Source organism: Cnephaeus nilssonii, assembly GCF_951640355.1.
Source record: "Cnephaeus nilssonii genome assembly, chromosome: 12".
Lineage (NCBI taxonomy): Eukaryota > Metazoa > Chordata > Mammalia > Chiroptera > Vespertilionidae > Cnephaeus > Cnephaeus nilssonii.
In genome coordinates this window covers 9,420,510-9,444,283 of record NC_137083.1, presented here as the reverse complement: position 1 = coordinate 9,444,283, position 23,774 = coordinate 9,420,510, and the positions used below count along the sequence as shown (strand labels likewise).

General features: G+C 42.8%; 1 protein-coding gene across 6 annotated transcripts in view; it reads left to right on the top strand.

Moving 5' to 3' along the window:
- Nucleotides 1-21,315, top strand: part of CREB5 (cAMP responsive element binding protein 5) — a 396,562-nt gene extending 375,247 nt beyond the window's left edge. For 4 of the 6 annotated variants that reach the window (XM_079785886.1, XM_079785885.1, XM_079785888.1 and 1 more), the window contains 3 exons: nucleotides 4,487-4,717; nucleotides 12,166-12,274; nucleotides 13,181-21,315. In XM_079785886.1, coding sequence (XP_079642012.1) covers nucleotides 4,487-4,717; nucleotides 12,166-12,274; nucleotides 13,181-13,344 — 504 coding nt within the window. In that variant the 3' untranslated portion in view covers nucleotides 13,345-21,315. The remainder of the gene's footprint in view (nucleotides 1-4,486; nucleotides 4,718-12,165; nucleotides 12,275-13,180) is intronic. The other 2 variants (XM_079785887.1, XM_079785889.1) reach the window with 1 other exon arrangement.
- The last annotated feature ends 2,459 nt before the right edge of the window (nucleotides 21,316-23,774 follow it).

Here is a 23,774-nt window from a genome sequence, read left to right as displayed (position 1 = left end):
CAACCTTGTTTGACCAGCCCAGGTGTTCTGTCTGACACTCTGGGGGGCTTTATTTCCTAGGAGGTAATGGTTACCCATAAAATACTACCAGATCATAGTTTCTATAAGTAATACAGTAAATTTTAGCTCTAGTCTCCAGGGACAAATGTAAACTTCAAGTTCTCCAAAATCTCTTTCTGCAGTGTGTTACGAAGTTAACCCTGAAAATGTATTATCAATGTGAAAAGTAGGAAGAATTTAAGCATGTGAAGAAAGATGTGGATAAAGAATGAGAAAAATAGGTTAATACTAACTATGGTTCTAGCTACAGTGCTTCAAAACATTATAGAGACTCAATTTTGTCTCCTGTAAAATGGAAGTTAAATACAATGGGCAATATTCTAAATAACATTAAATGCTAAAAACCTAAAGAGTAACAATTCCAGGCAGACAAGAGGCTCAGAAATGGACGTCGGGGCATAAGGTGCTGTGTAAATGGTGAAGAAAGGTGAGTCATCCCGCCCACGGTGAAATGCGTTGGAGGAGCGGACAGAGAGCCAAGCTCTGTAGATCATCAGTTCAAGCGAAGGGCCAAGTCCCAGGGGGTGGGAGTCACCAGGAGTGGCTAGAAAGGAAGCCAGCATTTAGACTCAACTGAAAGAGAGTTGGGGGACCAGGCAGACATTATGTCACCCAGCCCAACAGGAGAGGCGGGTCCGTGTACCCGAGTGAGTTTTAGCAAGTGGATGAAGGGCATGCTTCGGAGCATGGCTAGCCCTAGACACTTTGGATCTTCAAGCAGGATGACCTTTGGCAGTCCCCTCCACCCATTCCACTCTGCCAGCTTCCAAGCAGCTAGGTCAGAATGGTGTCCGAAGCTTAGGACCGCCAAATAACACTTATTCATCGTCTGCCTCTGGACCTCACACCGGGCAGCTTTGGAGGTCTTGGACCCCCTTCCCTAACACACACCAAACCTGGACAGCCATCCACATGGCTGGGTCATCCACAAGCAACTCTCAATAGATGAGCTATTCAGTAGATAAGCTGATTTGCTAGATAAGCTTACTTTTGCAATAGTTCTTTGAGGTGTTCAATATAGCAAATAACAGTGCAGGCTTTGGAGAAAACTTCCATTCTTTGCCCATTTTACTTTCTCCTGTGTGACAGTGGTCAGATTAACCTCCCTAAGCCTTAATCTTTCCATCTGCAAAATGGGGTAATAATACACTAAGGTCATAGAGTCTTAGGAACATTAAGTAAGCAAATGTCTGCAAAGTCCTCAGCATGGTTTTCATTACATGTTGGCCATGATTAATTCTAAAGCCAAGGAATGTGATAGAAGTTGAGCCAGAGTATAGCAATAAAATACTATCCAAAGCACCTTTATAGTCAAGTGCCCTAGTGGGACATGTATTTAGAAGGGAGAAAGAAAACTATAAGGCCAAAAATAGGCAAGGAGATTCACATGTGTACTTATTTTTTAAGGGTAAGGATAACATCAAATTTTGGTTGCCTTGGTGTACAGACAAGTTTAACAGTTCCTTGAATATAAAAGCTACTCATTAACTAATTACCAGTTAGCCAATTGCCCTCCATTTCAAGTAAGCTTATATAGGCCAATTATATACGCAGTTAGTTCATTGCTATTATAATTAGATGCACAAACAGTTGTTTTTTTATCCTATACTAAAAAGAAAGAATCCAGGTTGGTCTTGTTAAAATTTGAACAAGATTATTTAGACGGTATTGAAAATACCTCTTAAACTTGGCTAATTAGTGAGAGCTTGTCATATTGCTTAATTGTATGATTATTACCAAAATAGTAGGAATAGGAGTTTATTTTGGGTTGTTGTTTTTTAATCCTCACCCTCGAATATGTTTCCATTGATTTTATTTTGCTATTTTTTTAGACAGTCAGTGGAAGGGAGGGGGAAAGAGAAACAGCAATGTGAGAGAGACACATTGATTGGTTGCCTCCTGTACCTGCCCCTGAGTGGGAATCGAGCCTGCAACCCTGCAACTGAGGTCTGTGCCCTTGACCAGAATTAAACCTGCGACCCTTCAGTTCGAGGGTCGACACTCTAACCACTGAGCCAAACCAACTAGGGCTGAAGATGAATTGGAAAAATTCTGTCTTTTTAAAATCACAATTCATTCTCTTTGGTCAAAATTTTCAGAGCATCAATACCAACAGAAATCCATTTTTAAAATAAGTGATAAGTAACAATATTACCGGGGACACAAATCTGGCCTTAGGGTTGCATTTGCAATTTCTCCTGGCTTCTTGTAATTCTCTTGCATGTAAGGATGTCACTCCTTGGCCAGGAGAAATTTCTCTTAATTATAGCACACCTTGAACCCTGAACCGGGACTGAATCTGAAACCACCATATAATTTACCCCTTTGGGTGAAGCACAGGAAACGTGTCAGAAGATTGCCCAGCCCACATGGCTCAGTGGTTGAGCATTGATCTGTGAACCAGAAGGTCACAGTTTGATTCCCAGTCAGGGCACATGCTGGGTTGCAGACTCGATCCCCACTAGGAGGCAGCCCATCGATGATTCTCTCTCATCAGTTATGTTTCTCTCTCTCTCCCTCTCTCTGAAATCAATAAAAGTGTATTTTTTTAAGTATAAAAGGATAAAGGTTGGTTAAAGTTAAAGTGGGAGAACACAGTATTGAAAAAAGATCCCTGCAATGGAAATTAAAACCCAGTTTTGCCTACTCGAGAGTCTTATCTAGAGACCAATAATTCACAAAATGAAATGGTAAAGGCAGAAATAGCCAAAGTCATGAGTTCCCTCTAATGCTTTGCTTTGTGGTGATAGCTCAGAAGTTAACATCTGAAAGGACAAGAGCTAACCCTTTTCCAGTAACAAGGATTATGCCTTTGTATCCACTCAGGTGGGGTAATACCTTAAACAATTTATTTTATTTTTAAAAAAATATATTTTATTGATTTTTACAGAGAGGAAGAGAGAGGGATAGAGAGCTAGAAACATTGATGAGAGAGGAACATCAATCAGCTGCCTCCTGCACACCCCCTACTGGGGATGTGCCCAAAACCAATGTACATGCCCTTGACTGGAATAGAACCTGGGACCCTTCAGTCCGAAGGCTGATGCTCTACCCACTGAGCCAAACCAGTTAGGGCAACAATTTATTTTCTTATTCCTCTGTGATGGGGAGGAAAGGAATCAACAATAAAAAGTTTTAGAAAATGTCTTAGCTTTAAATAAAATTACCAAGAGTCAGTCCAACCTCAAGCCCAAGCCTGATGCTTTTGCAGTTACTCATACAATGTTTGATAGGTTTTGGGATTGAAATATATCACCAGCAGTCAGCTGATGTCAACCAGTGGCCATTATTAGCGCAATTACAGTCATTCTGATTGATTTCAATCACAGGGTTAGAATGTGGTAGAAGGGGTTGCTGGAATTCACTTTTAAAACTTTTGCCTGTTATTTCAGCAGGTTAAATGTCTCTTGAAAAACAACTTTATAGGTATTGCAGCCATAAGCTGGAGTGACTGAGAAATGGGGCGGGGGGAGAAACACCCTTTATTGAGAATGAAGAAGGGGAGTGAAGAAAGGGTTAGTGTCCAGACACATAAAGAGTCCGTGGTAGAAATTCCACTGGGCACTGTGTGTCTGCCTCATGGAGGGAATAAACCTGTATGTGTGGGGGTCTCCCAAACCTTAGATGTGGCTGAGCCCCAAGCAGATCTTACAGGGACTCTGTAAGCACAGTAAAACTTTTTAATAAAGTGCTTTGCCACTCCTCGGATTTCCTTAGAATGGCTGTAAATGGGGAAGCACAACAGTCCCTCCCTGTCACACGCGCAGTGGATAGCAGGGCTCAGTGCTGCTCAATGCCTGCTTGTAAAGACCCTGCTTCCCAATCGCCTAGAAAGGCCTCCTCGGCCTCCCTCTGCCTTAGTCAAACCCTGAAACAGTGAACACGGGATCCAACGGCTTTCGGGGGTTCACGGCATCTTCTGAGGGGGTTACAGTGGGATGAGGTCCCAGAGCTGGGCCCTGGGAACAGAGTTGAACAGCATCAGGATGACAGGAGCTCCCGACCTGCCCGGACGGGCTTTTCCACTGATGACAGCAGCCTCTCCATATTGTGACACTAACCCTGGCCTCTTGGTGCTCACCTGCAGCCAGACACTGGCACTTCACCATTTTAAAACGTACCTTAAATAAAGCAGTTTTAGCATCTGAAGGAAGAGAAACAAAGTGCCCCTCTGCCAGGGTTCAGCCAGTGCCCGTAGGGGAAAATCTTTTCACAAGTCATCAGTTTATCTTGTCAAAATATCATGCAAGATAGCTCAGTGGATGCTTTTGCTTTCTGAGCTCAAGAGATGTCCCTGCGTACTGCACTCTTAGCCAACAGGTTGGAGACGCTTGCTAAAGCCATGGACGCGGCTGCGCTTTGCCTTTCAACCCCGGCCTGGGTGTCTGCTCCCTCCTCAACCTGTCACCCTCCTTCTCTTTCCCAGCAGGTCTCACCAGCCACACAGCAGATGCAGCCAACCCAGACAATACAGCCGCCCCAGCCCACAGGGGGGCGCCGGCGAAGGGTGGTGGACGAGGATCCGGATGAGAGGAGGCGGAAATTTCTGGAACGGAACCGGGCCGCCGCCACCCGCTGCAGACAGAAGAGGAAGGTCTGGGTGATGTCACTGGAAAAGAAAGCTGAAGAACTCACCCAGACAAACATGCAGCTTCAGGTGCAGCCACTGCCCCTCTCCTCAGCCCTCAAAGGCCCTGTGTGCAGATGGCACTTCCTGTCGCAGCCCCCGGTGCCCCAGCAGTAACACCACACATCAGCCCCCAGAGCAACTGCAGGCTCCCTCCGCCAGCCCTATTCATTCGGGACTCTGCAGAGGACAATAAGCCATTCAGTTTCAGCCCGCCTGCAAAGCTCTAGGAGGGAGAACCTGCCCCTCAGTTACAGGGCTGGGAGCACTGGCTTCGGAGGGTCACACTCAGGCTCAGCTATTACTTGCTGTGTTTACTCTCGCCAGCTCTCAGTTTCCTCATCTATAAAATGGGAAAATAACCCCATAGAGCTGCTGGGAGGAATAAATGAACTAATGTGTGCAAGGCCGTTTGCCCAATGCCTGGCATGTAATCCGTTTTCAACTGAAAGGCACTTCTACAAAGTCACCGGTGAGGGGTTGCTTTGGCTCACACGAGATTATCTATATTTTTGTTTAAAGGAGGAAAGGGAGGCTCATGTTTATTACTTGGCTCTATAAGAGGAGGCACGTTTCTCTCTCATTTTCAAACTTGAGATTTTAATCTTGTGTGATTTGTTCCTTCCAGGGGTGGCTCCACTGGGGACACTTTAGAGGCCACTTCAGGAGCGTTTGAGAGAAGGGTGGGCTTCTCCAGCAGACTCGGCGCTGTACAAATGATGAGTTCAGGGCATTTGTTCTAACACAGAAAGCAGCGCCCTGTTCACAGCAGGGAAAAAGCACTAAAGAGATGTGACCAGCAGTCCAGGGGCAGAGCCATGGGTTATAGCCCAGCACTTCCAGGAGCAGAGAGATGGCTGAGAGGAGGGGAGGAGAGGAAGGTTGCCCTAGCTGGGGAAGAGCTGTTTCTCAGAAGTTCATAGGTCACCTTCCGTTCCCACACCGGGTTCTCTGTGCATCCTTAGAAAGGAGCAATTAGGGTGCCAAATCCCCAAAGCCTTTGCATATTCAGTTCCATTAATGGGAATGACCTTGGGGCATCCGATGTACAAGTTGAAAATATACAAAGAAAATTTGGGTGATACATGGACTGAATATCATAATTTATGGATGTTCACTCTTCCCCCTAAATGTATCATTCTTTTTGTGATAGACATGAGAAAGAACCTGAGAAACATGTAGTGCAGATAGGAGGGAAATAAGCCAATAATTATAATTATTCCTCCCAGTATTTTATATGCTATATGAAGGTGGGGGCTGTGTCTCATTGCCTTCTCCCCCCACCACCTACCTCCCCATTTCTAGCCTGGTGTCTAGTTAGCATGGTGAATTCTGAGTGTGTGCACTCAGCATCTGCTGAATAAGTGAATGCGTTCCCTGTCTCTGGAGTGCCCCGAGAGCTGGCTGCCTGGCCACTTGGCAGGAATGCGTTTGGAGGGAGTGGAGCCACAGTGGGATGGCTGGACTTAGACACCTCGAAAGTCACTCCAGCCTGCGAGTCTGTAATTCTAGAATCTGGCAGGCACGGTAGCATGCGAGGCGTGAGGAGGTAGAACGTAGACAAACACTCTTAATACTCATAGTACTCATTTTTATTTTATGTGTATTGAAAAATGTCATTAGAACATCAAACCTTCAATTTCACAAGCCCTATTGGTAAGGATGAGGCTCAATCATTACAAAATGAGTTAAATCGTACAAACATGTTAAGTAAATAAGAGTCCTGGTGGATGTGGACCTAGCAAATATTACAGCCATGGTGCCGCTCTGACCACGGGTGGGAGGCCCTCGAATTTGCTACCAGGTCTGAGGTCTGCAAGAAGACCGTGAAAATCTGCAGGGTTTCTGTCTTGACAATGTTGACTTTTGGGCTCAGTACTTGGTACTTCTCTGTTGTATCCTGTGTGTTGCACATGTTGTACGGTATCCTTGATCTCTCCCCACTGGCTATCAGTAGCACCCTCTACCTCACCCCCCATTTGCGACAACCAAAAAGTCTCCAGATGTTGCCAAATGTCCTCTGCGGGGGCAAAATCGTCCCGGGTTGAAACCACTGCCTTAGACGAAGGAGCCAGCTGGCATGGATCAGATGCCAACAAATGTTTAAATCAGTTTCCACTAAAATGAGTCCTTGCGGAATGACTCCAGGCATTGACTGTGGTCCTAGAGCATGAGAACACGGAGGGTCCCAGCAGAGAGCCAGGAAAAGTAAAGATGCCATGGACCTCGAGGCCAGATGTGTTCATGATTTGGCAAGATGCATGTATATTATTGCTTTTACAAAACAGATAAGGTACATTTACCCTTTACAGACCCTAATCCATGAATTTTCACATTTCTTTAGGGCCAGCTTGGCTAATGAAAAAGAAATGTTAGAATTCTTGCCCCTGAAAATCAAACAAAGTTCTTTTAGAGCCACCCAACAGGGACCGAGATGTGGGGTAGTCTCTGAAAAGCCTGCATTGTTGATGTTCTCCAGCCACCGCTTGGTTCCGAGGGACAGAAACCACACCGTTGCCTTTTTCTGTGCTGGTGGGTGCTCTGCCCCACGCCTTGCGACGCCGGAGAGGGTAGCAGATCCGCTACCTCTGAGTGACCCTTTCCCTCTCAGTGGACCTTTGTCAGAAGAAAAAGGTGTCTCTCTTGACGCTGGTTCAGTGAGCCAAATTTTAAGTAAACAGAAATGGAAGGTGCTAAGCAAACAAACTCCAGCCAAATGGAATATCCAAGGTCTGGATGGCCAGCTGCCACTTTTGAGTTGTTTTCCAGCATAGAACCTTCTAGTTAGGTTGCAGAGTTTCAGATTGGAAAAATCAGACCTAAGAAAACAAAGTCAAACTCCCAGACCTCATTTCCTTGCCTCATGACACATCTCTACCCAAGAGGTCAGCGCAGGTATATAATTGAGGGAGATGGGAGATGCCACCCAATCTGACATTTTGTTTAGGGAGAAACTAAGGCTCAGGGGACGTGACGAGTCTTCCCACAAGTCACACAACCAGCCAGTAGCAGGATGAGGTCCCAAGTAAGTCTTCTCTTGACCTAATCCCTCTTGCTCTGTGACCTTTCATTCTAGAAAGTTCTGAAACTAAAGATAATCCACATTCTTTTCTCTGACAGAGTAGCTAAGATCAGCTCTAAAGTCATCAGCTGCTGATGTGGGGCTCCGTGAGTAGACTGTTTGTGTTCGATGCATGATATGGAAGTCATCTGGTCACCCACTGAAATAATTGCTTTTCTTTTTTAGTACAGAGACACATGGCCTAAGTCGCTGCTGAAATTTTAGACACATGAGCCCAGGTTTGGGACTTGGCAAGAGAATAGGCCAGATGGGAACTGTTGCTTGACAAATTGAAAGTCCTTTGTTTCGGAATGAACCAAACCTGGCTTCAGCTAATCTACAAAAAGAAGTGGGGGAAGGGCTATATAGCAGAGCCCGTTTTGATTTGATTTTTTTGGCACAGACTACTGTTTGCATCAATAAGCATTCTGGGTTTATCATATTAACAAAATGACATCCCCCAAACTCAAAACTGCAAGTGTAGCTTTGAGGGGCTTCTTGGAGTGCTTATTTAAAGTATGTTATTATAGGATTGAATGTCTCTGTAGGGGGCGCTACTTCATCCCAAGGCAACTGAGGGATTTAAGAACAGATTAATCCAACAATATCTCATTTACCCTCTTACAGTCTCTATTTAAATGGCTGACTACTTCAGTTAGCAGCAAACCCAAACCAGCTTAGATGGGCTGATTTCAGCAGGAGAATCAGTACTGGTTTGTACTACTCTGCTCTCTCAAAGTATGAAGACCTTACACTATTATAACCTACACAGGGAGTCAAAAAGAAAAAATGGTGAATTGCCTCAATTTATAAAGCAAGGTAACTCAGAGTAAGAAAACGCCTGCCGAGGTCCTGGTTTTTATTTCCCTAGAGCTGCAGGCCGCATTGATTCCTTTCATGAATTTCAAAACATTTGCTATCTGGTTGTTCTCTTTCTAAATGAATTCAAGGTGATTCTACTTATGTTACCTTGGACGGCTTTTTGTTTAAAAGAGAGTCTGGTATTTGTGCATGTCCTACCTGTCAGGCTATCGATCCAGAATCTGTAGGGCGATTATGCATGTGCACAGCACAGGATCCACTCTGCTTTCTCCAGGGCAGCCAATCTTGACATTTCTTACCCCAAAGCCTCCATCATGGACTCTGATGAAGGCTCTATACACTCTCAACAATACACACACACACACACACACACACACACACACACACACACGGACACACGGACACACGGACACCAAATTTTGCACTAAAAGAATCTATTAATGTTGCTTTGGAATCTGATAAGATTTGGAAGCATAGGAGGTGCTACAACTGGCTCCCATAGAAAATATGAGACTTAAAAGATAAGCATGTTTGAGAATATACCAAAAGTAGTTAACTAACAACTAAAAAGTCAAGATTGAGTTCTTCATTAGATTATTAGGCAATTAACTTTCTCAATAGAAGGTAACACAGAAACACTCATAGAATAAGAAACTATCTTGCAGGAAAGAACTAGAGAAAGTCCAACCATCTCGTTTTACATTTGGTTGGGAAGGCAACTTGGGATACCAAACCCTATTATTCTTAACTTGCAGTTGAGAGTTCCTTTTCCGCAGGAAACTTGCCCCACGAATTTCTGTGGCCATTAGACTTGGATTTAGTCCTTATCAGCATCGTAATTATGTGTGTATGGGCTAAACAAGAGACTGATTGTTTTTCTCTACCAAGAATATTAATGGCCATTCATTTCCTAACCACAACATAGCTACTAGTAAATAACATAATTACTAGCACATTACATTAAGAAATATGTCCATATCCACATATATCTTTAAATGATGGCCAGTTGTCACAGTGCTTCCCAAGTTCCCACATTTTTACAGACCTTCACAACTCCTAGGGCCTCAGTTTCTATACTTACAACATATAGATTTATTAATAAGGTGCTTTGCTATCTACAGACAAAAATGCCACTGCAGTCATATGTTCTGTGTGGAGCTTCGGTTATAGGCAGGGACACCACATTGCATAGTGGTGATTGGTGCTGTTTTATCGTGGCCTCTCATGAAAGCAAAAGGCTTATTGTGAAATGATTTGGGGTATGCCAAGAATTGTTAGCTCCTTGCGACTGCAGAAACCCAAAGAACGGAATTCCAAGTGTTTTCTTAAGGAAGGGGCAAAGAACACTCCGTGCCTGGGAAGGTGGGAAGTCGAACCTGCCTAGACAGGGTCTGCCCAGGACATCGTGGGGGAAGCAGTGGAGACCAGGATCAACCTTTTGAGAGGGCCACAGTGGAATTTTTTCTTTCTTCCCGAAGCATAGAAAGCAAGAAAACCCTGTTGTTTGGTTTGGTTGGAAACACTTTCCTTCTTGGTTGTTTCCTAGGTCACAGGACAGTGTGGGTGGACGCACTAAAACTTGGAACCTGACTCCACTTTCTAGGCACCTTTCTCTGCATCACCTGCGGCTGAGAGTTTCTTCTTGGGGCGCAGGTGTCCTTTCAGGAAAGGGTCGTTTCTGTCGTCCCCCTGAGAACTACATGGCATTTGGCAGCTGGGCTTGATATTCACACATCTAGTTTTCTTTTCCTCCTTTTCAGTTTTGTTTTTGTTTGTTGTTTTTAACCTGGGGCTGCCTTCTATATAATGATCTAAAAGTAGCTTTCTTTACACATCCTATTTTAAGCAGAGGGGTAGCTGGTACAAACAGGGGAAGCTGTCTGAATTTAAGTGGGCATGAAATCAGAGAGGAAAGAATCCGTGTTTAGGGCTAAAATAAATTGTCCTATAAATAAAGTTGTCCCACTGACCCCGGAATTGACAAGGGTCACTTTTGGCTTTGACAGGGTCCCTGATCAATCACACTCATTTGGAGGCAGGAGGTACAATTCACCTTGCTGACTGTTCTCAGATTTAAGAGCAATTTTCCTGTGCCATGAAGTGATTTATTCATTAATAATGCTAATTTCTTCCATAGATTTTTTTTTTTGTAAATTTGAGAGTAAGAAATGCTCTGGAATGAGATTTTTTAATTTTGTTATTTATGTTACTCAACATTTGATTGCCTATAATGTATTTTGCTGATGAATGTGGAAATGGGAGGTATTGTTTAAAATAAGCTTCAAAAAAATTTTTTTAATTAACTTCTAGAATCCCAAACTTACTTTTCTAGGTGATAAATACATGCCTGGAAAGCCAAGCTCATATTGAAAGTGTAGCTACAACTTAATGACAGCAATGTTAAAACACCTTTCCTGTGTGCGTGTTTCTTTAACGTCTCCTATGAACATAATGCCTGGCAGCCACTAATGAGCACAGGCCAGAGAGAGGGTGTTATGTATCACAACTGTAAAATGGCTTATTTGAGATAGTGCTGTGCTTCTAGTTTACTTTTATCAAGTGGAAGCACCTTGGAACCAACCATCTATTCTAAGTATTTGTAGGCAACGGTGCCAAGTAAATTATTCTGCAAAGTCATGGGCTTGTCCTTTGAGTTACCACATTAAGTGGAGATCTAAGGCACTTATTTAAGTGAATAAGAAAATTTCACATACAATCCACAACACCCTGCTACTGATGGGGGGAGGGGAAGGGGCGCAGAGGAAGACTTTATAGACTGAAATTAGCTAAAATAGTTAATGAACCCATGAAATTAATTCTATCATGATCCGGAAGTTCATGGCCCCATGACTCCCTGGGCTGACCTCATCCCACTAGTCCAGGACCAATACTTGTGCCAGGTGCCTCCATGCCTCCTGCTAAGTGAGCGTCAGGCAGGGGGGCGTGCTCTGTTGAACTATAGCCCATTTGGAACTTCGGGGAAATCTGGTGGTAGATTGGTCAGCTTATCCTGAGGGTATTTCAGTTGGAAGCCCTACAAGTCTTCCCATTGCCTCACATTCACCTTCTCATCAACCTGAGCTTGTCAGATGGTGTAAAGATGATAATTACCATAGCTAAATTTTATTGAGTGCTTACTGTGTGCTAGGCATTGTTCTGAGTGTTTTACCTCCACGACCTCATTTAGTCCTCACAACAACTCAAAGAACTTTGTGCTGTTCTGATCCCCATCTTATAAACAATGGCACTGGAGCTCACTGGGTTACGTTACCTGCCTGGAGTCACTAATTGAGTGTAGAGTGGAGATTCCCACCCAAGTAACCTGGCTCCAGAGTAAACCTAAACGGTGGACTCTGCACTTTTGAAAGGACCCAGCTCTTGAATTGAAACCTCATCTCTGCAGAAAGCCCCCGGTAATGTGAGGGCTGAAGTGAAGGCAAGCTACACATTTCCAGGCAAATCCTGTTAAATAATATTCTTAATGCCATTCAGACATAACAGAAAAGCTCACCAATTTCATTGTTGGAAGTGCACGGGGGCCTTAGGTTTGTGTTCACTGGTCTTCTCAACATGGCTCTCCTACGTCTCTTTCCAGAATGAAGTGTCCATGTTGAAAAACGAGGTGGCGCAGCTGAAACAGTTGTTGCTAACGCATAAAGATTGCCCAATAACAGCCATGCAGAAAGAGTCACAAGGATATCTAAGTAAGTCATTGACTTTCTTGCTGTTTTTAATATTCAGTGTTTTTCCTCTAATTTTGCATTCGATTGTATTGAAAGAGCAAGAGTAAAGTGGAGGTTGTACATCCAGGCAGACACACTAGAACTCCGATGGCTACCAGACGATGCCACCAGAGGCAGGCCTCAGGCATCACCACGCCCACCACCTCCCGATAATTTCTGGCTAGACTTTCCCTGGCATTTCACATTGTAAAACCCTACCAAATTCCAACTCAGCAAACAGTAGAAAAAATGGCCTGCTGGCGCCCAATTTCCATGGGCTAGCAATCTTCCAGAGAAATCCATGGGCTGGCAAACAGGCCTTGGGTGAATCACATCCAATGCCTCAGGATATGCAGCATGTTATTCACCGAGCTGAAAAACTGGTGACCTTGCCTCAGTTTATCAATACATAAAGTGGATCCCTTTTCTTAGACCCCAAGTTCTGCAGCTGGAATGTCAGTAGATTGGTTAACTATTAGTTGAGTAGGGGGTGGTGGGAGGTGCAGGGACTCATGGCTGAAGGTCAATTTATTTTCAAATAATTTTTTAGATTGAGCAACACAGAGTCTCCCACCACATGTGAGTATTTTTCCACATTTGATGTATGGACGGCTATTTGAAAATACCAGGTGGGGAACGTCACATCCCGAGACTCAAACACATCCAATCATTCTGCTGATCTAGAAAGCATGGCTTTGCTTGTAGCTCTAAACTGGGAAGGCATAGCTTTGTGACTACCGTTTAAAGTTCTGAAATTAACCCCCAGGAGAACATATGTGAAAACTCTTCTATTTCTAGTAAACGTCTAGTAGTATTTTTCTAGACTTGAGTAGTCCACAAGTCACCCCGGAAAGAGCTATATTGGGGTGTGTGTGTGTTTTTTCCTAGGTCCGGAGAGCAGCCCTCCCGCGAGCCCGGTCCCGGCTTGCTCCCAGCAGCAGGTCATCCAGCATAACACCATCACCACGTCCTCGGCGGTCAGCGAGGTGGTGGGGAGCTCCACCCTCAGCCAGCTCACCACTCACAGAACAGACCTGAACCCGATCCTTTAAAAACCAGGGGTCAGACCTTGCCTCCAAGAAGAGCGGCCGCGTCCCATGCGTCCTTTCCTTGAAGGGCATTTTTAGAATTAACTCAGACCTGGAAGACTCCTCAGTTCTTCAGAGACTGGCTTTCGTTTTTATAGTCATTATGGAAATGTTGTCTTTTATACTTAGCTCTATGAGAAAAAAGGGAGTTATGCAATTACTATCTATCAGCTTGGGAAATGCTTTGGTGCTTTTCTCCAGTTTTCTGGTACCAGTTACATGTTTATGAACTGAATGCTTTCTGTATATAGTCATGGTTTCATTATCAGTCCAACCCTTTGCCTGAGACATTGACTCTTGTTAAGCCGCAGCTTATAGCCAAAATGAGGCATGCTTAGATGTCAGCAGATGCAAGGCAACTGGGTGAGAAGTCTGATGACATCATATCCCATGTTGAGCTTGTGCTGTGATGTCACCAGAATCCCAGATAAACACAGAGCCTTTTCCACAGCTTTGTTTCTCTTACCATAAAAAGCGTAAGATCCATTGATGTCCAAATAACGCCACCAGGCATCTCCCACCCCTCCCGCTCCCCTTGGCCCACTTCCTCCAATGCCCACTTCCTTCTCCATTTCCACTCCTTCCTGGCCTCCCTGTTTACTCTACATCTTGACTTTCTTCTGCTTTATTTTTCCCCCTTGAGCATTGCATGTAAAGAAGAAAATAATGTTTAAAGAAAAAAATAAAAGCAAACCTCAGCAATGTGGACCTAGCCATCCCTTCCCTTGCCCTTGACCTGCAGCTGGAGTTCATTCAACTCGTGCTTCTTACAAAATAGTAACCAGGAGATGTTTAATGTGCCTGATTTAATGTTTTTAATAATCAGAGCAAATAAAACGTGGCTTAGCCATAGGTGAAGCACTGTTGAGTGCCAGCTGTGGAGACACTAGGGAAGGGAGCCTTGTAAGCCTCGATTGTGAAAGTCCAAGTCACGATGCGAGGCTATAACATCACACCCTCAAATCACAGCTGGTTTTATATGGCCTGTCCATAACGTCGAAAACCCATGTACTATATAATAATTCAGAAGGGCTCTATTCACTACACAAATTACATTGTTCAATCATCAGCTACTACTAGCCTAAGATTTATTGTTGTGTGTGTTTTTTCTTAAGCCTATGGAACCAGCTTTGCTGTTCTGGTGGGTGAAAGTAGATGAACTAGTGGAGGAACAAAGAGAGAAAGAAAACCTCATGTTCCATTGGGGCACTGCCCGCCCTCCCACGGCAGTGAAAGAAAGGACCCCCTGGACATGGCTGCTCCACTCTCCTGAACAATTCTGATTTACATTTTCAACAACTTTTGTGGAATTGCCCATTATACAAAGCAGATAGTTCCAAACCACAGTTGTGCCTCCTTGAATCAAGCCATTCTACTGTGCTAATGTTTTAATATCACATCTCACAAATAACCAGGCTAATGTTTCTCTTTAGCAGTCTAGACAGGTGCTGGTGTTTCATCTCCATTTGAATGCTTGACCTCCTAACATGAGTGTCTGTGTGTGTGTGTGTGTGTGTGTGTGTTCATGGATTTAAAGGAATAGTATTTTACAAAAGGTGTAGCTTTTATAAGAGTTCAGAAAAAGGAAGGATGTGTGTGTGTTTTTTCTCTCACTATAGTGTAAGAATCTATTTTGGAGAAAAAAGAAAATATGAGAGTTGTGAAGCATGATTTTTATAACTAGTTTCAGTTTTATCTACTAACTTACTTTTTAAATCAATATTTATCAACACTCTTTTCATGTATGCAGTGCTTTCGAAAGAAACTTTTGAGTATCCAGTGAAACTCATAACTTGGATATATGGTCTAAAAATCAAAGCAAAAACAAACAAAAAAAGAAAAAAAAAGAAAAGAGGAAAAAAAAAGAAAAATGTAAACAAAAAGGATTTTCTATATTTTAGACGAACATATCATTTTTAAGTATTTTAAATACTGAATTCAAAGTTGTTTTTTGTTTTGTCTTGTTTTGAATCCCAGCAGTAACAGTTGAGTGGTTTAACCTAACTGGCTTCCTAAGAAACATTGAAGATTTAGCTAAAAAAGAAGTTAACATTCTTATCTCTTTATTGAAATGAAAAATAATTTTTTTATTGCTCCTGCCTAGGACTATCTATGTGTCCCTCTACAAAGGAAAAAGAGCTCATTGAAATGTTTGTTTGGGTTTTTTTATTTTAATTTTTGCTTTAAGTAAACAACTTTTCTTTCTTTACTGCATGCATAGCACTTATGAAACGGATTTTTTAAAAATCCACTGGTGATACCAGAATGTCCAGGGAGTGGGTTGTCACTAAAATTATGGTTTACTGTTGTTCCACCTCTTGGCTGAAATATTTAGTTGCTAAACCCAAAGCCTCTGCAGTTAAGAACTTGCCTGAGTTTCCTTAATTCAGCAACTTGACAGTTTGACTGATGTGCATTCTATATAGCTCAATTATGTCTGTTCTTTATGCTAAGTAGGCGAACCAGCCACACACGTTGGCCAACGGGCCTCCGTGTATAATTAGAAGGAACTGTCTTCTTGTTCCACGCAGGGCCGTTAGGTGTGTTCGTTAGCAATGTGGAAACAGTCCATGGAAGATGCCAGCTCGTTCTCAGGGCTTGAAATCCCAAACAGAAAGGCTCATTGGTCACATCCAACACTCGGCTTATCAATATGAAGTGATTTCCCTTGAAGGACCAGCTTTCTCCGGACTATGGAATAATCAGTCCTCCCTCTTGCCCTACACTTTTTGCCAGTCTGGGAAAATGTCTTTCTCCCCCATTCTTCTCTCCCACTGAACTACTGGGTCACACGTCCATAATTTCATGAATCGGTTGCAGCGATCTTCAGAGCATTCACCCCGAGGGCTCTGCAGCGCTGCCTTCCTCGCTCCCTTGGCATATTTTTATTGGCAGGCTGTGCCTCTGAAGTCACTGCCAGCCTACCTGGAAATGTCTACCTTTTTCCTCCCCTGCCTTATGTGATGGGAGTTAACACCTTAGATAAGTGCCACCTGGTAGTGTTTCTACCAGCTGAATCCTCCCTGAAACTGAGGCATCCACATCTGAGTTGTTTCTCCTTAAGACACTTCCCAACATAGGCAGGGACAGGGACGGTGGAAATCCTAGCCATGGATGAATGCACTTATTTCAAAGCCAGGTGTTAGGTCAGAAGTCTTGCCTATACCCTCCCACTCACCCTGCTCCCACCTCCAAGTCAATGTCCGCAAGTCACCGTCTCAGCACAGCTTGTAGGAGCCGGTACGTGCTGTCACTGCATGGTGAGCATGAGGGTGACTGACTTGGGGCAAATGCTCTTTGGAGCCGATTCGGTCAAACGCAGCAAGTTCCCAATAGAGGGGCATCAACGGTGAATGTTAGGTGGCGGTTGCCTGTTAGTGAAGCACCTTTGAGTGTGTCTGTTGATTCCTCATTTGAAATCTTAAACTGGCTGCAGCGAAAGACCAGCCCTTGGCTGGGGGTGGTAGGTTAAGCTTCAGTAACGGCTATAAAACTAGCCATTCGGTTAGAATAGAATGTGCTTTCTGGTTAATGAAAATCATCTAAGAAAATATATATGTATGTATGTGTGTATACAGTGGAAGTCAAGGACCAAAGCAAAATTTGAACAGGAATCTATTAATTTAGAATTTTATAAGATATTTATTAATAAATGTTATTTTTAAACATTCCATTTGAACAGTATTCTTCGGTAGGATCTACTTGTTTTTAAAGTATTAGCTCATAATAAACTACTCTAGTGTATGTAGCCTCATTTTTCAGGGTTTCAGTGGCTGCGCTCCATCATTTGGTGGAAATGTTTGCTTGGACCTCTTTGCATAGAAATATCAAGGATTATTATTGCTCTGTGAGTTATTTTTTAATCTGTTCTGAACAGCTTTTTTTAAAAAAGAAATAAAAATACATTTATTCCTTTGTGCATGTGTAACGTAAGCTCTCCCCTTTAGGGAGCAGAGTTCAGCTAAAGGGGCTCAGTAACTACAACTGGAACACTTCCTTGTAAAAGTGTAAAAACAGCTTCATCTCTGCGTCTCTCCACCCCACCCCAATTTCCCCGAGTGCTTTGCACTATTCAGCTCTCCGTGCTCTCATTGTCCCTTCTCAAACAATGTGCAGCAGCTCTAAGCCGCGCCAGCGCCATTATGCAGCCTATCTGAGAAGGAAAAGGAATCAACCCATTTAAATCGGAATGAGACGGTGCCTATGCGAACAGTAGCCATTTAGAACCTCTCTTCTGCTTGAAATAATTTATATTTTAAAGTTGCACTTTAGCTTTTCTGATCCCTTTCTCTGGTTCTCTCCTGAACCTCCACCCTGTCCTCAAACTTGCCTTCCCTCTTCCCTCTTCACCGAACCCCAGCCCTTCCTCCCAGGCTCTGAGCTGCGTCATTTAACATCCTTTCCGTAATATTTGCACCAGGGACACTTGCGTGCGGTCCTAAGTAGCCTAGCGAAGATGTGCTGCTCACATCGCCTAGATGAAGCCTGCTACGAGAATGCGCAGGAGAAGAGCCAGTTTATACTCTGTCCCTTTATTCACAGCATGTTTTTGTAAAATGTTATATTATGCAACAGATGGGAGGCAGCAGCTGAGCTACACGTAAGAATTTTCTAGCTTATCCTCCGAACCAAAGTGTCCTGAATGAGCCAGGAGACTTACTGTTGTGCGCGTCATGGTGCACGGTGGCGGACTGTTCTAGCCACGGTCTCTCCGAGGCTGCTGAGATAGCAGTGGTCCTTTCTAGTCCATTCCTAGGTCTCAAAAATGCAACGTTGCCTTGAAACAAAATGAGGGACAGCGCCTTTATTTTACAGTTGTAATCTAAGAAAGGACAAGACGACACTGAAGCAATAAACTTACAAGTAAACTCCAATACCAAAACAAAGAAATGAAAAGAAAAAATAAACCTTCGCTCATCGTGTTGTGAAAATAAAAAAGTGTATGTCCATTCAAAATATTTTACTATTTCTTGTGGAGTTTCTCAGTGATGTAATGCTTATAGCCAAATTGCTTAAAGAGTGTTTATATATTTTTTTCTTTATAAATTGTCTATTTTTAAATAAAAACTATTTAACCACACGTTGAAGAGGGGGGTAAGGCCAAATTGCCAGCATTTGTTTCCAGATCAATATTCTTCCGTGGCACTCTGATACCTTTCCAAGCTTATCATCAGAGGGAACCAATCATTATCAGCTGTTCAATGTAGACCAACTTACAGTATCTAACTCATTAGAAGTCAGGATTTAGAAAGCTCTTAAGCCATTTGAGATTTCCTTGCATTGAGTTTCATGTTATAGAACTTTATAGAACTTTTGTTTTTACAGAATTATGGTAGCCTCAGGACAGAGAATGTGGAGCCTGAATGAAGTAGCTTTAAATGCATCATTAAAGTCATATCACACTAAGCTCCCCAGGCTGGTTTGCTCCTTTAGAATGCCAGTGCTCTGGACACTTAGGAGGTCACGAAAGGTATCCCAGTGCTGAAGTGGAGGGCATTCAGAGAAAGGACCCTTACCAGCCAGCCAGTAAAAAAAAAAAAAAAAGGACCTACCTACCTTCTTTCCTTCTACGTTCTGCTAAATCACACCTGCCTCATAGAGTTCTGCCTTTGAGGCTTGTCTGGAAGAAAAAATAAGCTTTGAAATGTTCTCCTTGGGGAGGACATGGGGTTTGGGATCTTCTGGAAAAGCCCAGAAAAAAAATGGCTCGGTTCAAACACAATATTCCAGGACAATTGGAATATAGATATTGTGCAAAAGTAGAACTAAAAGAGAAAATTTTAGCATTGTACAAAGTAAGTGTTAACTAAGAAAGTCCCCAAAAAAAGGTGCTGTCACTTTAAGTTCTAGACTGGGGGGTTGTTTGTAATTGTAAACAGCAAAGCATTTGTGTTTGTTTGTCTATTTGTAAAGCAACCACCTTCCTTACTGGGAGGAGAAAACAATTTTGGGGTACATACCTGTAAATATTTGCTGCAGCATTTAATATGTTTAATTTTATGTTAAGCTTTTTGTTGCATAGTGAACACATTATTGTTACCAATGGACAATGAGTTCATTAAGACTGTTCAACTAGGTCAGATTTTTACATCTCTTTTTAGCAAGAAGAGACAAGATTTTGTGCATTTGTACAAATGTTAATATCACTGCAATTCCAATATAATAAAGCACTCAAATGCAAATAATATACGTAACCTTTGTATGGTGAAATTTGGGTTTGGGGAAACGACCTCTATTCTACACTTGATCTCATTCATGCCTTGTAAGCCAAGACTTAATCTTTCAGGGTCACCATTATCAGGGACAAAAGAGGGTGAGACTTTCTCCTTCCCAGACCATCATGGCACTTCCTTCCACTTCCTCTTCCATCCACCTTCCCAACTGAGGCTACCAGTCTGACTCACTCCCAGTGGGTTGGCCATACAACTCAACCTCACTTTGGGGTTAGCAGATTTTAACAGTCAAGAAATGCAGCCAGCATAAATTCACGTTCAAGTTTTATTTAGGAACCAAGAATCACAGGCTGGCTACTCAGGCATTCAAATCCTGGAGTTCTTTGCTTGACCTCCAGACAAAAATTTCTCCAGAGAAAGCCTAAGGATAGTCTTAGCCCCTTTGTGCATGCCCGTTTCTCGATATCTACCTACCTTCCTTTCTCTTTCTTCCTCTTCTTTGTTCTCATAAAATTTTTTCTTCGGTCACTCTCCTCTTTCTCTTACACTAACTATCTGACTCATCAGCACAGCGAGAATCCAGCCATCATTTTTCACCAATTACTTTACTGTTACAGCTCCATCGAAGCTACTAGCATCTCTCACCTGAATTATTGCAATGTTCTTCTACCTGGCAGCCAGAGGAAGCCTTTGAAAACGAATGTCAGATCACATTCCTCCACTGCTAAAACACTGCAAGGACTTCTTCCCTCATTCAGAGCAAAAGCAAGTTCCTTACTACCAACTCCTATAAAGGCCGTACCTGACCTCCCCCCCGCCACCCCATGTTCATTCCCTAAGCTTATCTCCTACCATTCCCCCACCCCCTCACACCTCTCCAGCTTCACCAATTTCTTTAAGGTTCCTCAAACACCCCTTGCACCATCCACCTGAATGCCTTTGTACATGCCGTTTATTCCTCTACCCATAATTTCCCCCCCAAAAGTCGGCGTAGCTCACTTGTCTCCCTCTCAGTTAAGCCCTTCCTGGCCATCCTACATGAAATTATATCATTCTCCTCTTTATTCTCCTGACTTGCCCAGACTATGTTTTCCATCGCATTCCCCACCATCTAACATAATTTACATTTCGATGTTATGTTTCATTGTCCGTCGCCCCCAAGTAGAATGTAAGCTCCACAAGAGCAAGGGCATTCTCTGTTTTGTTCACCCTTGTGACCCAAGAACTACAACAGTGGATACACAATGGGCGCACAATAAACATCCGTGGAATGAATGGTCTGCCTTTTCCTTACTGTTTTCTCCAACCCATCCCCCTGGCCCTGTGGCCGTAGGACACGTCCTCTGACACCTAGCCTGACAGTGAGACAGGATATTTGAAATTGGGACAGGAACAACAATTTGGGGAGGAGGCTGGAAATGATTGCTGTTCTAATGGCAACCCCATCTGTTACAGTTACATTTAGACCACTCAGTACTCTCCGAGTCCCCAAGCGAGTCTTCCTAATGCCCATCCCATGCTCATTTGCCATTTCAAAGCCATTACTATTGGTTAAAAAAAATGTAGTGAGCCCACATTTACAGTTTGCAGAGAGACAACTTTAATTCTTACCCTATCTTCATCCCTGCATGTCTCTGAAGCTTCACAATGTCCTTCTGTCTGACACTTGCTATTGTAGTTGGTTATTGGTTGATGGGTCACCTTTTAATTTTGCTTTACATATTTTCTTATCCAATAAAAACAGTTGTTTTTTTAAATCAGGATAACCTGCTTTGTGGTTTGGGACCTAAGGATCTTCATTATGAGACCATAAAATTCTGGAGCACAATGGGCACCCCCTTTTAAAGTAGTTGAACACAAGACACTGTGTGAGGCCTGTTCCAATAGCAGTAATGCTGACTTCATCAAAACAAGCATGGGACTTAGGCTGCAAAATAGAAAAAAATACTGATTTTAAAAATATAAAGAGAGTTCCAGACTTGTACACCTCAGAAGCTACTGCCTTTCAGCAACTGTAGATGGTTGGATGAACTATAAGATTTAAGAAATAATCTTTTAGGAGTTCGACCTGGAAAAATATCATCATCATCATTGAAAATAGTTATATTTAAACTTGGGAATTAAGTCATAAAGCTTTTTGTCACTAAGTTTCATCTTTGATGTTGTCAGCTACCATGTTTTTGCTCACATTAAATTCCCTGTACCAAAGGGAGGCTGACTCATAGCAACTGTCAGGAATCTCCCCTATACCTTTTGAAATCAACATTACTACAACATGGACCCAAGGACTCCCATAAGGCACCTGTACTTTCTCAGGAAAAGATCTGCCTACACGTTTGTTTAAATGAATAAAAAACGAAAGATCCTGCCTTCACAACATAGTTCAATTTCTCAATACTCTTTTTTTATATTGATACATTTATTTATTTATTTTCATTGAATTTATTAGGGTGACATTGTTTAATAAAAGTATATAGGTTTCAAGTGTATAATTTCATAATACACCATCTAGCAAGGAAATTGTTGAGAATATTTAAACATGATTGTATTACATTTACACAGGATAAGTCCTTGATCACCTTAAATTTTGTATCATCTATGGCTCTCCCTTCCCCTCACCTTTCTGTCTTTGATTTAATCTGTCAGGCATTTATTTAGCACTTACTGTGTGCTAGTACTCTGGAAGGCACAAAGGTGATTTAACCAAGTGCTGGCCGAGGATGCAGAATAATGATTTTCTGAAACCAGATGGACAAAAGGCCAGGCATGTTTGGGTCATATTATGGGAAGATGGTGTATCTAGTGTGGCAGGAGTGAAGGAAACTGAAGCAAGACGGCAGAGGTCTAAGGAATTTAAACCTTAAGCGATAGACAACAGGAAACCATTAAGATATTGAGGCCAAGTGTGGTCTGAGAAACAAGTTAATGTTATAATGTTTCCCAGTTTGCAAAGTGCATTCACATATTCCCATTCATGTTGTCAGCAAATTAATTATGAATAGGTTCCAAGCAGGTTTCAGCTAGAGGAACTTTCCTGCATTCAGAGTAACAGGACAGAACCTGGACTCTGGCATCAAACTGCCTGGCTGTTGCTGGGCTCCACTGCCTCCTAGTTGTATGACCTTGGGCAAGATCTTTAGCCTCTCTGGGCCTCGTTTTCCTTATATGCAAAATGGGGATAATAATAGCATCTACTTCATAGGGTTACTGTAGGGATTAAATGAAAAAAAATGACTATATATATATATATATATATATATATATATATCAGTTCTCAAAATATTATTGTCTTGTGATGTTATTTTTAATCTCAGATTACTATTACTGATAGATATTACACATACATATTACATATATACATATTTTGCATACACACACATGTGTATCCTATATAATAAAGATCTAATATGCAAATGGTCGTTACTCCGTGAAGCGTAATGACCGACCGCATAATGACCGGATCACGGATCAGCAGGAGGGTGGGGCAGTGAGCTACAAGTGGGCGGCAGAGAGCTACAGGAGGGGGCAGAGCAGCAAGCTATGGGGGGGCGGGGCAGTGGGCAGAGAGCTACTGGAGGGCGGCAGCTAGCTCCTGGCGAGCTCCTGGCACATGGATTCATGTGCAGGGCTACTAGTATATATATAAATAATTGTCCCCAGTAGAATTAAGATTCATAAGAAAAGGGTAATCTATCATGCCCCAGTGTCAACTATAGCACTCGGCATATAGTGGCCACTTAATAAATATTAGTGAAATGAATGAACTGTGGAGGAGATGATGCATTTTCATTTTCCTCCTGAGCAGTCATGGGGACCACCTTTCCTAGGCCCACTGTAAGTGGAACCAGGTGACATGGCCAAGGGAAAGTGCTCTGGCCCCTAAAACCTCTGCGGGATCCTCCAGACTCTTCACTCGCCTGACAAGGCTCTTGCAGAGGATTCTGAGGCCCTGGAGGATGAAGAAGCACCATTTGAAAGTTGCCTGGATCCTTGAGTCACTGTATGTAGAACAGACAGATGCCCAGGAGAGACCAGAAATAAGCATGTTGGAGTTTGTAAAAATAAGCAGTAACCTTCCATTTTGATAACCCACTGAGATTTTTTTCTAGTAGCAGTTTACCTAGTCTGACTAATGCAAAAGGAAGGAAACGAGGGAGGGAGGGAGGGGGGGAGGGGAGGGGAGGGGAGGAGAGGACATTTACTTTCATGTTTTTGTCTAAT